Source organism: Macrobrachium rosenbergii, chromosome 41, assembly GCF_040412425.1.
Source record: "Macrobrachium rosenbergii isolate ZJJX-2024 chromosome 41, ASM4041242v1, whole genome shotgun sequence".
Classification (NCBI taxonomy): domain Eukaryota; kingdom Metazoa; phylum Arthropoda; class Malacostraca; order Decapoda; family Palaemonidae; genus Macrobrachium; species Macrobrachium rosenbergii.
In genome coordinates this window covers 16,067,457-16,082,880 of record NC_089781.1, presented here as the reverse complement: position 1 = coordinate 16,082,880, position 15,424 = coordinate 16,067,457, and the positions used below count along the sequence as shown (strand labels likewise).

The 15,424-nt window shown below is 35.1% G+C and overlaps 2 protein-coding genes across 2 annotated transcripts in view; one reads left to right on the top strand and one right to left on the bottom strand.

Moving 5' to 3' along the window:
- The window catches only part of LOC136826667 (solute carrier family 53 member 1-like), a 73,121-nt gene extending 61,836 nt beyond the window's left edge, over positions 1–11,285 (top strand). Inside the window, exon 15 of the mRNA XM_067084022.1 lies at positions 11,058–11,285. Within this exon, the coding sequence (XP_066940123.1) occupies positions 11,058–11,134 (77 nt within the window). The 3' untranslated portion in view covers positions 11,135–11,285. The remainder of the gene's footprint in view (positions 1–11,057) is intronic.
- The window catches only part of LOC136826668 (coiled-coil domain-containing protein 39-like), a 139,394-nt gene that overhangs the window by 94,000 nt on the left and 29,970 nt on the right, over positions 1–15,424 (bottom strand). The gene's annotated exons all lie outside the window — the stretch shown is intronic.

The window sequence follows — 15,424 nt, the reverse complement described above, 5'->3', positions numbered from 1 at the left end:
CCCTAGGAAAAAATTAAAAGTTCTCTAATTATATTAGTTATTCTCTTAACCAGATTGAGGAACTAATATTCAGAAGTTTATGAAAAAATGGAAAAGTATCGCCTTATAACGTTAGTTTCCTATCGTCTACTACTCTGGTGAGACTCGTTCGGCTTAAGAATAAAAACACCCCTTATCTTTCGCTTTATTTTCCATTTTCCTTTAAATATGGGAGGGAATTTCACTCATATATGCAAGGGGGGCGTGGAGAGAAGGACCAACTCTCAGAGGGGTCGTGGTAATAAAAAGGTCAAGAACCACTGGTCTATTCCATTCTGATCCGAAACTAATCAAAGCAAAAAAAAAAAAAAACAATAATAAATAAAAATAAAAATTGACTGAAGTCACTCTAAGGAAGAAAAAAATTTGTAATCATAATTCCACAGCGGATACCAGATGTTGGTTGTTGAGGTTTATCGTGCTTGAGGGAGTTTCAGACGCGACGCCAGAACCCACGTAACTTTTTTCTTATTCTTTTTATCATTTTACGTCTTCACTATGACTTAAGCCGTACCAGAGGAAGAGGAAAGACAAATATTCACGCCTAAGGCGCCCGGCACCTTGTCCGTGTTGCCATGGTCGCAAATTCGTTGCAACGATGAACAAAGACATACTCTGGTTATACGTAGGTTGAATCTCTCTTCTTCTCTATTTTTTTTTTTTTTGCTCCATCTGCCCGAAAACTTCAGACAAGCCACGTTAAAATGTCCTTTGCAATATTTAGGAATTTCATATCAGGTTCTGGTCCACTCCAATTCTCCCTCTTCAACAACATGGAGTACGCTTTTAATTTTATCTTCACAGCTCATCTTCAGTACGTACTTAGTACTATCTCCTAACTTTTAGGCTGATGTAGTTTCAACCGCCCAGTAACTTTTCTTTCTTTTTTTTTACAATTTTAACTGGATTTACTCTTCATGTTCGTCTTTACCTGCATTTTGTGGGTAAAGTTCTGGTCCATGGTTATCTGAGGAACTACTGTAGTTTTGATAAAGACGGTTATTGTCATGATAGTGTTAAAAGAATTGTGACTCACGACAAATGCTCAACAGAACACGGCGCAGACATATCTCGGGCAGCTTCTCTGATGCCTAATTGTAGTGACTCCCTTTATCAAAGGGCCTGGAATCATCTCAGTGGTCTGGAATCATCTCGAGGGTCTGGAATAAAAGAAGGCCTAGAATCGTCGAGGGTCTAGAATAAAATGAAAAAAGGCCTGGAATCATCAGGGGCTAGGAACAGGGTTCTTGAATCATCTCAAGGGGCCTGGAAAAATCTCAGTGGTCAGGAATCACCAAAGGCCTGGAATCATCTAGAGGATCTGGAATCATCTCGAGGGCCTGGAATCATCTCAAGAGTCTGGAATCATCTCGAGGGTCTGGAATCATCTCCAGGGTCTGGAATCATCTCCAGGGTCTAGAATCACTAAGGGTCTAGAATCATCTCCAGGGTCTAGAATCACTAAGGGTCTAGAATCATCTCAAGGTTCTGGAGTCTCTGGACTCACCAAGGGACTGGAATCACCTGGAGGGTCTGGAATCATCTCGAGGGCCTGGAATCTTCTTAATGCCTGGAATCATCTCAAGGCCCTTGAGTCTCTGGACTCAAGGGCCAGGAATCATCGAGGGTCTGGAATCATCTCAAGGGTTTGGAATCACCAAGGGTCTGGAATCATTTCGATGGCCAGGAACCACTAATGGTCTATATATATATATATATATATATATATATATATATATATATATATATATATATATATATATATATATATATATATATATATATATATATATATATATATATATATAAAAAACACAGCTTCTTTGGACACCTTCTTTGAAAGGAGACCTGGGTAAAGAGCCAGTGTTATTGAATCTTGCATCTTATATTTTCCAAGCACGACGCCCATGGGCGAGCCACGTGGCTCCTCCAACTGGATCCTTGAAAAAAAAATGGCAAGGTTACAGGCAGGCAACGATGTTGCCGAAAATGTTAAAAGCAGTGTGTTTGAATCTATATCGTTTTATGTATACAATTCAGGCACTGTGATCAGCAGATGTGCTTCCAGTTGACTGATATGAAATGCCTAAGTACTTTTTTCCCTCCCTCTCTCTCTCTCTCTCTCTCTCTCCCTCTCTCCCTCTCTCTCGCTCTCTCTCACACACACACGCACACCTACTCACGCAAATTCTTGCCTTTAGCCTGTATCCGAAATCCTAGGCATTTACTCTTGTTGAGAGAGAGAGAGAGAGAGAGCGAGCTAGCTAGCTGCACCCTAGTAAGTTTTGGTTACTCTGTGTCACAGCCATGTTGAAAACGCATCTCTATCCAGAAGTCATGACACACCAACGAGCAGCCTCCAAATTTTCAAGCGCAGTTGTTTGCACGTTTTAATTCGCATCCACACGTGCCAGTGATGCGCACGCAACATCAGAAATCCACAGTCACATGTTTATCGGGACTAATAGCCAACCCCCCCTTCCCCACCCCCCACCCCCTTCCTCTGAAACGTGCAAGCCTGAGCACCACCTTACCTCTTCCGGAACACGTGAACTGACTCTCTGAAAACGTGAGGCAGCAGAAGAAATTTCGGCGCGTCCCCTGCGGGGCGCCCCTTCTGGTCATCTCTCATTTGTTTGGGTACAGAGAAGGGACGGGAATTGATGTCTCACGTTGCTGAGGCTGAGGTCTGGGTGGAAAGTGGTCCGGGTGAGGCAGGAAAAAGAAAAAGAAAAAGATAACAGAAAAACAGGCACTGAGAAAAGAAGGGAATAAGTAGAAGCAATATCAAAACGTTGCAGACCAGTTTTAGAAACTACGTGCGGAGGTCTGGCCCTTGTGGATAATGGGTGTTCTGTATATGGTGAAGAAGATGGGATTAGGCGAAGCAAAAGCTAATGTCATCTTATATAAAAAAATACTATATATTTTACATCTATTATGTAAATACTTATATAATAAATAAATACTTATATAAAAATACTATATATTTTATAAATATTATATAAAATATATCATAGGCTATAATTATAGAAATGTGAAGTAAAATCCAAAATAAAATATATGTTATAAAACACAGCTTATTAAAAATATATATGCACAAAGTTTAGAGCGTTCATCCAACTATTGTGGGCTTGTTTTAGTGACGAAAGCTCTAATCTTTGTGCAAATATATTTCTGATACACTATATTTTGTAAAAAATTTAATTCATTGCGGATTTTACCTCATTCTATATATTATATATATGTATATAATTTATATTATATATATATATATATTTATATATATTATATTTACATATATATATATATATATATATATATATATATATATATATATATATATATATATATATATATATATGTAATAGAACTGGATAAAAATTCCTCTCCTATAAAAACATTCACACAAAACTCCCCAAACATTCATCCTGAATTCCTAGTAATTTAAATCATAAAAACCCAAAACACGATAAAAAAATTTATCAAGAACAAAATTCATTAAAAATAAAGCAACAAAACCACTTTTTCATACATTTTCCAAAACTGAAAACACACACACAGAAATTGACGAAGGTTGAGAATGCTTCCTCAGTACATTCAACTTTTGCAAATAAATTCTTTGCAATATGAACCACAATAATACATTTCATTAGTCTCGAAAGTCACAAAATGTAACTGGAATACAAAATTTAGGCCAAAGGCCAAGCGCTGGGACATACGAGGTCATTCAGCGCTGAAAAGGAAATTGAGAGTAGAAAGGTTTGACAGGTGTAACATGAGGAAAACCTCATGTGGAATGTAAGATGGAGGAAAAATAGGAACAGAGGTACAGTAAAAGGGACCGGAGGGATGCCGTAAAGAACCTTAAGCAATGCTTACAGTGCACCGCGTGATGTGCACAGACGGCATTAACCCCCTAAGGAACTAATTAATGGAACTAATTAATTGACTGGTCTGGGCGTTCTTGCTATGGGCGCGAATATGTATTATTTTGGATTCAAATGATAAAATTCGTATTCCAAACGTTTTGCGACGAAAAGTACGGCAAGGTAGTTACGAAATGCAATAACTACTCATTGAAATGCAATAACTACTCACTGAAATGCGATAACTAATCAGTGAAATGCAATAACTACTCACTGAAATGCAATAACTACTCAATGAAATGCAATAACTACTCAGTGAAATGCAATTATTACTTTTCGAAATGCAATAACTACTTGTTGAAATATTATAACTACCCATTGAAATGCAATAACTACTAGTCGAAATGCAATAACTACTCGTCGAAATGCAATAACTACTCATCGAAATGCAATAACTACTTGTCGAAATTCAATAACTACTCGTCGAAATGCAATAACTACTTGTCAAAACGCAATAACTACTTGTCGAAATGCAATAACTACTCGTCGAAATGCAATAACTACTCGTCGAAATGCAATAACTACTTGTCGAAATGCAATAACTACTTACTGAAATGCAATATTTATTTACTGAGTTCGTGCCAGGTAACTGTAATTCCACTCGTCACAAAGAAAATTTCTAACTTTTTCATTTCATATTCCAGATGATCTGACATTTTTGCCGTAATATTTATAACAAATTCCTGGATGCCCCTTTCATATTCATACATATCCATTTCCTTACGTTTTTTATCTTCATTTCTCTAACTCTTTCTAATACTTTATTAACTTCACTAACTAACTCAGCTTTTCTGGTGATCCTGTTTTTAAGAGAAAATAACTAGTCACAGTTACTGTTAGACTTTTTACATGAATATCACTACACGTCAACTTTGAGAAAAATTCACGACTAGATCTACCCATAATTATTTGACGTCAAGTGTTAGGGGTCAAAATGAAAGATCAGTTGAAAATATTCGACTAAATAAGTTACAATCTGCAGGAAATGGAATTTATTAATAATTTCTTAAAGCACAACTTTATTTGCTAAAAAACAAGAACATTTGCCATATATATTTATGGCAGGCACTCCCTTTACTTTTGGTAACACTTACACTCAAATAAGAAATGCCCGTTTGTGTGTGTGTGTGTGTGTGTGTGTGTGTGAGAGAGAGAGAGAGAGAGAGAGAGAGAGAGAGAGAGAGAGAGAGAGAGAGAGAGAGAGAGAGAGAGAGAGGAATCCTTTAAGAAAATCAAGTCCTACTAAATTTGATTGAAGGAAGTTCAATCCGAATATTTCTTAAAAATTAGCCCGACAACGGCTAGGAAGGAGAGAGAGAGAGAGAGAGAGAGAGAGAGAGAGAGAGAGAGAGAGAGAGAGAGAGAGAGAGAGAGAGTATATATAGGGTGCGGTACTTACTAAACTGAAAACACGTGCCTACCAGCAAATTCTCAATAACTCCACTACAGGTAGTTCGTTCCCAGAAACACTTAAGGCAAAAGACAACAATCGATTATTATTATTATTATTATTATTATTATTATTATTATTATTATTATTATTATTATTATTATTATTATTATTCAGCAGGTGAACCCCATATTCATACGGAACAAGCCCACCAAAGGGGCCACTGACTTGAAATTCAAGCTTCCAAAGAATACTATGGTGTTCATTCGAAAGAAGTAACTGAAGGTAATAGGCAATACAGAAAGAGGAGATCAGTTATTAGAAAAACAGAGAAAGCAAAATATTAAAATATCAAAATATTAGAAATACAATACTGAAATACAATTGCACGACACTTCCGAAAACTAAACGAAATACTCGCTCAGAAAATGAAGCACATCATTTCAACCCTCTTCGAAACCGGAATAATGAAAAGGAAAAATAATTAGCAAAAAAAAAAAATAAACAGAAGTTGCTATGAAATCGACCTAAGTCTAAAAGCCAAACGACCTGAGTCACTTAACTGGAATCTGCTTTTATCAAAAAGTTTGATACCAGAATTACTGTAGTTTTTTTTTTCTTGAGATTTGAATAAAAAACTGGTTTGTGAAGTACGATGCCTTATGACTGTGTACACAGAGTTCAGCACGTTTTAAATGTTTTAAGGTATGGTAAAATTACATGTCTGAAATACTGTAAAAAAAAAAGGTCAAATTAAATGCCTAGGATATGGTAAAATTAAATTTTGAAGATGTATAAAATTAAACGTCTGAAATATGGTAAAATTAAGTGTCTTAATTACGAAAATTAAATGTCTAAATTACGAAAAATTAAATGTCTAAATTACGAAAAATTAAATGTCTAAAATATGATAAAATTAAAGTTCCAAAATGTGGTAAAATTAAATTACTTCTTACTTACTAATTAGAACATGCTCTGCCATAAGAATTACTGAAGCACATTTTAATTCATTGTGTGTATTGTAACAGCCACAAGACCCTTTGCCAAACTAACTAACATATTAGGATACCCTTTCCACTGAAAGCCTTGAAATCGGAGAGGGAATAAATTAAGAAATTCTCCTTCCTACGTGGGATTCGAGCCCACGCTAGTTGGAAGATTCTTTCAACGTTTGGAAGATTAACCAGAGAATCTTGCAAAGAATCTACTTAATTCTTTCTTTCTCTCTCTCTCTACCAGAGTCTTTCAGAGGAGTAACCAAATAATCTTTTAGGGCGTTAACTTCCTCTCTCTCTCTCTCTCTCTCTCTCTCTCCCTGTCCTTGAGTCTTTCAGAGAAGTAATCAAATAATCTTGTAGAGCATTTAGACTCTCTCTCTCTCTCTCTCTCTCTCTCTCTCTCTCTCTCTCTCTCTCTCTCTCTCTCTCTCTCTCTGAGTCTTGTAGAGACGTAATCAAATAATCTTGCAGAGCAATTACTTAACTTTCTCTCTCTCTCTCTCTCTCTCTCTCTCTCTCTCTCTCTCTCTCTCTCTCTCTCTCTCTCTCTAAAATTCTGTAAGAAATTGGCAAATTCACCTAATCTGCATATAATATATTTTACTGCCCTGTACTTTTTAACCAGTCACCTGATGCTGGATATTTGAAAAAATAAAAATCATGGAAAACCGGGTCCTCACGAGGCTATGAAAGTAAACAAAAAACAGGTTTTCCCACATTTCTTTTTTAAAGTGAAAACCAGAGAAGTCTGGAAACTCTTATACTTCTTAGTTGCTAATTGCCTCTTGCTTTCGAACTGAGATCTGAAGATAACCGCAGTAAACATTCCATGAAGATTTAACTGTGGATTCTTGAATGGAACAACGTAAAATTTAGGCCAAAGGCCAAGTGCTGGGACCTATCATGAGGTCATTCAGAGCTGAAAATGAAATTGACAGTGGAAGGGTCTGAAAGGTGTAACAGGTGGGAAATCTTTTGCAGTTGCACTGTGAAACATTTGTTAGGAGAGGATGGAAAAAGTGGCACCGTGAAACATTTGTTAGGAGAGGAAAGAAAAAGTGGTACTGTGAAACATTTGTTAGGAGTGGATAGAAAAAGTGGCACCGTGAAACATTTGTTAGGAGAGGATAGAAAAAGTGGCACTGTGAAACATTTGTTAGGAGAGGATGGAAAAAGTGGCACCGTGAAACATTTGTTAGGAGAGGATGGAAAAAGTGGCACTGTGAAACATTTGTTAGGAGAGGATAGAAAAAGTGGCACTGTGAAACATTTGTTAGGAGAGGATGGAAAAAGTGGCTCCGTGAAACATTTGTTAGGAGAGGATAGAAAAAGTGGCACTGTAAAACATTTGTTAGGAGAGGATGGAAAAAGTGTCACCGTGAAACATTTGTTAGGAGAGGGTAGAAAAAGTGGCACTGTGAAACATTTGTTAGGAGAGGATGGAAAAAGTGGCACCGTGAAACATTTGTTAAGAGGATAGGAAAATTGGCAGAAATTTGTTAGGAGAGGACACTGTGAAACATTTGTTAGGAGAGGATGGAAAAATTGGCACTGTGAAACATTTGTTAGGAGGAGGATGGAAAAAAAAGTGGCACTGTGAAACATTTGTTAGGAGAGGATGGAAAAAGTGGCAAAACATTTGGCAAAAAGTGTTAAAACATTTGTTAGGAGAGGATGGAAAAAGTGGCACTGTGAAACATTTGTTAGGAGAGGATGGAAAAAGTGGCACTGTGAAACATTTGTTAGGAGAGGATGGAAAAAGTGGTAATGTGAAACATTTGTTAGGAGAGGATAGAAAAAGTGGCACTGTGAAACATTTGTTAGGAGAGGATGGAAAAAGTGGCACTGTGAAACATTTGTTAGGAGAGGATGGAAAAAGTGGCACTGTGAAACATTTGTTAGGAGAGGATGGAAAAAGTGGCACTGTGAAACATTTGTTAGAGATAGGATGGAAAAGAGGATGGAAAAAGTGGCAAACATCTGTTAGGAGAGGATGGAAAAAGTGGTAATGTGAAACATTTGTTAGGAGAGGATAGAAAAGGTGGCACTGTGAAACATTTGTTAGGAGAGGATGGAAAAAGTGGCACTGTGAAACATTTGTTAGGAGTGGATAGAAAAAGTGGTACTATGAAACATTTGTTAGGAGAGGATAGAAAAAGTGGCACTGTGAAACATTTGTTGGGAGAGTATAGAAAAAGTGGCACTGTGAAACATTTGTTAGGAGAAGATGGAAAAAGTGGCACTGTGAAACATTTGTTAGGAGAGGATGGAAAAAGTGGCACTGTGAAACATTAGTTAGGAGAGGATGGAAAAAGTGGCACTGTGAAACATTTGTTAGGAGAGGATGGAAAAAGTGGCACTGTGAAACATCTGTTAGGAGAGGATGGAAAAAGCGGTACTGTGAAACATTTGTTGGGAGAGGATAGAAAAAGTGGCACTGTGAAAAATTTGTTAGGAGAGGATGGAAAAAGTGGCACTGTGAAACATTAGTTAGGAGAGGATGGAAAAAGTGGCACTGTGAAACATTTGTTAGGAGAGGATGGAAAAAGTGGCACTGTGAAACATTTGTTAGGAGAGGATGGAAAAAGTGGCACTGTGAAACATTTGTTAGGAGAGGATGGAAAAAGTGGCACTGTGAAACATTTGTTAGGAGAGGATGGAAAAAGTGGCACTGTGAAACATTTGTTAGGAGAGGATGGAAAAAGTGGCACTGTGAAACATTTGTTAGGAGAGGAGAGAAAAAGTGGCACTGTGAAACATTTGTTAGAAGAGGATGGAAAAAGTGGCACTGTGAAACATTTGTTAGGAGAGGATGGAAAAAGTGGTACTGTGAAACATTTGTTAGGAGAGGATGGAAAAAGTGGCACTGTGAAACATTTGTTAGGGGAGGATGGAAAAAGTGGCACTGTGAAACATTTGTTAGCAGAGGATGGAAAAGTAAGTTGGACGAAAGAGAACATGAACGGAGGTACATTAAAAGGAATGATGAAAGGGGTTGCAGCTAGGGGCCGAAGGGACGCTGCAAAGAATTTTAAGTAATGCCTACAGTGCGCCATATGAGGTGCACTGATGGGACTACCCGATAAGGGATTACTATTCTTGGAGATAAGGTTCTGGATATTTTCAGTTGTGCATCTGAACCATGTATTATTATTATTATTATTATTATTATTATTATTATTATTATTATTATTATTATTATTATTATTTAATTAAAAGATACTCATAGTAGCATGAGTCTTGAAATGGAGAAACAAATCAACAATTATGTATGGGTACAAATATATTTAAAAATAAATCTCTACAGAGAGTTTTCGGGCATCTGTTAGGATCCCTTTTTCAGTCTATGGAGATACATTTTTAAATACATATACCCATACATAACTGTTGATTTGTTTCTCCATTATTATTATTATTATTATTTTTTTTTGTCTATCAGTCATCCTATTCGACTGGGTGCTTTTTATAGTGTGGGGTGTATATATATATATGTATGTATATATACACACACACACACACATATATATATATATATATATATATATATATATATATATATATATATATATATATATATATATATATATATATAATTAATTATTGGCACGCTGTTGGCCCAGCGTTTGACTCTCCGAGCCGCCAAAGAAGAATTAAAGGAATTTATTTCTGGTGATAGAAATTCATTTCTCGTCATAATGTGGTTCGGATTCCACAATAAGCTGTAGGTCCTGTTGCTAGGTAACCAGTAGGTTCTTAGCCACGTAAAAATAAGTCTAATCCTTCGGGCCAGCCCTAGGAGAGCTGTTAACCAGCTCAGTGGTCTGGTTAAACTAAGATATACTTAACTTATAATAATAATAATAATAATAATAATAATAATAATAATAATAATAATAATAATAATAATAATAATAATAATAATAATAATTATTATTATTATTATTATTATTATTATTATTATTATTATTATTATTATTCAGAAGATGAACTCTATTCATATGGAACAAGCCCACCACAGGGGACACTGACTTGAAATTCCTCAAGCTTCCAAAAAATATTATGGTGTTCATTTGAAAGAACTAACAAAAGGTAATAAGCAATACAGAAAGAAAAGATCAATTACTAGAAAAGAAAAAAAAAATAAATTAACAAATTTCCCACTAGATTCTGATCTGTGTACCCCTTCAGTGAGTATCTATGCTAGTCAACCCTGCTGAAAAGAATAGATAGAGTCTGTTGCAGCCTCCTCCTGTAAGTTACCTAACTAATAGGGTCCTAGTTTATGTCCTGCTCAGCAGCTTTTAACCCTTCCTTTATCACTCATACCACTAAACATTCTCCCCTGTGGCTAGTTTAGATTAGGGAGGTTTTGGCCAGCAGAGGGTTTTTACCCTAATGCCAAGTTGTTGGAAGTGGCCTGATGGGAGCCTCTGGGCTCGGAGCAACCAACAGAAAAGAAACTACCACGGCGAAGGAGAGGATGAATAAGTGGTCATTACTCTTTGAGAGAGAGAGAGAGAGAGAGAGAGAGAGAGAGAGAGAGAGAGAGAGAGAGAGAGAGAGAATTTTATCCTCTTGCATTCATATTGCGTCTTCTAATCATTTATTTCCTATTACGCATAAACGAATCATTGCTTTTCGGGTTATCTACTTTTTATCAGTAACCGATGAACTAACATTTTTTACTATTTCTCCCAACAGATGGCGGGAACAACACGCTTCCTTACCCAGGAAAGGAAGAAGAGATTTCGTCTCTCATCGCCCAGTACGCCAGATAAACAATGTTTATATACAACCTTCACCTTCTCACGTGTATAGTCTGTGATTTTATATCTTCTCGTCATTGTTTTTCCCCAAAAAGAGAGCAAGTAACGATCTTCAAAAATGGAGTGATTCAAGTGTTTTGCCTTCTATCTGATTGATGGGGTTACATGTGAATAGCAGATGTATTTTTATAGTTTGTCAACTGTTCTTCAACCAACCACAAAGGTAACTATTTAGACAGATAGCTTCCATTACGGGCTGCTAAGGAGCGAGAGTCCGTGCTGGCAAAAAGCCAGGTTAAAATAAATCCAAGAAGAAGTAGATAACTTCAGTTATTGTCTGATTATTCCAAGGCATATTTACGAATTTCAAAGCGTATCCTTAGAAGCGTAGCCGAGGTCCTTCAAAGGATAGAGCCTTTCGGCTCACAGTTCTTTGAAGGAATACCTTGACAAGTCATATTGGGAGTGAGGGCCAAAGGAACATACCCCTCTCTCCCCCCTTCCCTCTCCCTTGTAAAAACCACCATTTCCTTCAATAGTTTCTAAGCGTCACTAAGTGAAGCTTTGAAGTTTGTAAAAGTCTTTGGTAAAAAATGTGCAATCATTTGACTCAGTAATGCTACTGTTTCACGAGCACCTCATTCTTTTTTGTTTTATGTGTTGTGAAAAGTCTTGTAATAGTTGCAAGAATTGGGACGTTACTGGGTATTGTATGAATATGTAGTGACCATGGAAGCGGGGCATATATATATATATATACATACATAATATATATATATATATATATATATATATATATATATATATATATATATATATATATATATATATATATATATATCTTCATATAACAATTTAATTGGCAAAAAACTGGGTGTGGCATCAATGAATATATCCAAAATTATCTATTCTTAAATTTAAATTTGTCACATTACCCATTTTGATACTCAAAAGATTTATTTTTAGACTTGCATTTATATACAGTATATATATATATATATATATATATATATATATATATATATATATATATATATATATATATATATATATATATATATATATGTATGTATATATATAATATATATATGTGTCATTGTGCATCTTTGTAGAAGAAAAAAATTAGAGTTGCCTATTGCATTCCTTATACCTATTGAATTAGTTGTAGAAAGTAAGCTTTTACTATAAAAATTCGCCTAAGTTCGCACGATTTTGGCCACACTTCTAATGAATTAATGAAATATAAAATTTAGGCCAAAGGCCAAGCGCTGGGACCTATGAGGTCATTCACCGCTGAAAGGGAAATTGAGAATAAAGCAAGTCTGGGAGGTGTAACAGTAGGAGTTAGATGGAAGAAAGAGACTATGAACGGAGGTACAGTCAAAGGAATGAAAGGGGTTGCAGCTAAGGGCCGAAGGCACGCTGCAAAGAACCTTAAATAATGACTACTGTAATTGCTAAAACTTGCAACAAACCATCTTCTGGTGCAAGCAGCATTCGATCTTGAGTGATCTCAAAAGCATTAGCTCAATTCAGTAACATGTAAATTATTGTCTGGATGATGTCACATTTGCTAGTGGCGTTTTGCGATAGGATTTTGGTTCCCAAATTTGATACTGAAATATGCTTATGTCTATGGCATTAGCAATAAAAAAACACACCACAGCTAAACCTCTTTTTCCATATACGTAAAACTCTCCCAAATCGATGCTAAATGTCCCCATTCCATAATAAATAAAAAACAAACCTAACCCTCTTATTTATATATTAAAACCTTTCCCAAATGGATGCTAAAAGTTCCTATTCCATAATACATAAAAAACAAACCTAACCCTCTTTTTTATATATTAAAAACCTTTCCCAAATTGATGCTAAAAGTTCCTATTCCATAGAAAATAAAAAACAAACCTAAACCTCTTTTTTTATGTATTAAAAACCTTTCCCTACTTGATGCTAAAAGTTCCTATTCCATAACAAATGAAAAAAACACACCTAAACCTCTTTCTTATATATAAAAAACTTTGGAAAATTAAACTGAATACAGTCAATCCTTATATAAAAAACCTGTGTGGCTTGAAGAGCGAGTTTTTGTGTATAAGCTTCAACCATGTAGACTTTGTAGATATCCGCATGTTCTTGTTTCTCTATTATAAAGATTTAATAATCTCTGTAGGGTCGCTGATTCTGTCAGTTCTTAGGAAACTTAGTTTCGTAAACAAAATAAACTCTTACAAGAAGGTGGTTGTATCATTTTCCCCAGGATCGCCTAAGCGCGTGTGAAATGTTTGATGGAATGGAATGTAGAATTTTGTCCCAAGGACAAACTCTGGAACCTATGAGGTCATTCAGCGCAGAGGGAAATTGAATATCGAAAGGTTTGAAAGGCTTAACAGGAGGAAACAATTATTAGAAGAAGGTGGAAAGTAGGATGGAAGAAAGAAAATAAGAACAGAGGTACAGTAAAAGGAATGAAAGGTGTTGCATTTAGGAGCCAAAGGGACGCTGCAAAGAACCTTAAGTAATGCCTACAGCGCACCGCGTGAGGTGCACTGACGGCACTAACACCCCCTTACGGGAGTAGAGACATAAAATTCAAAGTAAAATCCATAAACATTCATGTGTCCGAACGAATATATTGCGGATGAATCCTGGCTCATCAAGCTATAAAACTTCATTGGTTATAAAAAAAACAAGTTCCCGAAACCACATAAAAGTCTGATTTGCAACCTGTTACGCATTCTTGAAGCCTGTTACGAGTGAGTTACGTGGCTGTGATGATGTAACAGTTAGCAAACCTTGCCCTAAAGGCTTGGGAGTTTTTCCTGATGTTTTTTCTTGACGTCTCAAACAAACACACACACACACATATATATAATTTTATATATAAATTAATAAATAAATAAATATACATATATATACATATGTATACATTATATACAAAAACCCTCAAATATCATTTAATACCAAATTTACCATACCTGTGGAATAACTTGCACACAAGGAAAATTACTGCCGGTAAATGCATCTGGCCCGGCCAGGATTCTGGCCTGGGCATTCGGTTTAGTTAAAGTGACAGACAGTAAACTTTGATCATTTGACTATCAAGGTTTATCTATAATATATATATATATATATATATATATATATATATATATATATATATATATATATATATATATATATATATATATATATATATATATATATATATATATATATATATATATATATATACAACATATATAGATAGATTAATAGATAACAGAGACATAGATATTACATATGAATTATGAAATTCACAAGCTTTGTATTTAGCTACCTATATAATTCCGGACCAGATCATCTATCACTTTGACAGAAATAAAAGAGCTAAGAATAACTTATCTTTTTGACTTTTGAAAAGTCCAATTTTATAAAGGAATCCTTTTTTAAAGAATCCTTCGCAGCAAAGAAAAACTATCACCCTGCAAAAAGGACCCCTTTGGGAGGACCTGAACTATTTTAGGGTACAGAGAATTTAGGGTACAGTCTACTTTGGACACAGGATGAAAGCTATGAAACCTTGGGTTTAATGAATGCTGCTTAAGCAAATTAATGGAGAGATGGTATGAAATGAAAGTGTTAAGGGACTGAAAGCTTCATTTTATCTTGAAGGTAAATAAAATATTTGATGATTGTTGTTTCATATCTTGAAGTGTATAATAAAATATTTGATGATTGTTGTTTCATATATATATATATATATATATATATAATTATATATATATATATATATATATATATATATATATATATATATATATATATATATATATATATATATATATATATATATATATATATATATGTATGATGCATATATATACACACTCATATATACATAAATATACATGTATGCATATATATATGCATACATGTATACTTATATACATGTGTATATGTATATATACACATACGGTATATACATATATAAACACATATGTACAGTATATATATACTATATACATATATAAAATGGCATGTAATTCATATTTGGATGTGGCTCTGTGAACATCCAAAGTTATATTTATTATATTATTTTCATATTTTGTCCCGTAAAGTATCCAAATTAAAGACTGTCTACCATTGGATATTTTTTTTTTTTTTATCTCCCAGTGAACATTTGCATCTCCCATTCAGACTGATCTCCCAGAATGCAATGGGAAACTGCTCCCATTCTAGATTACTAGCTGATAGTTTCAGAACCAAATGCCCTCGACATCATTCAACATTAAGACCAAACTAGCAGAAGCTGGAATGCCC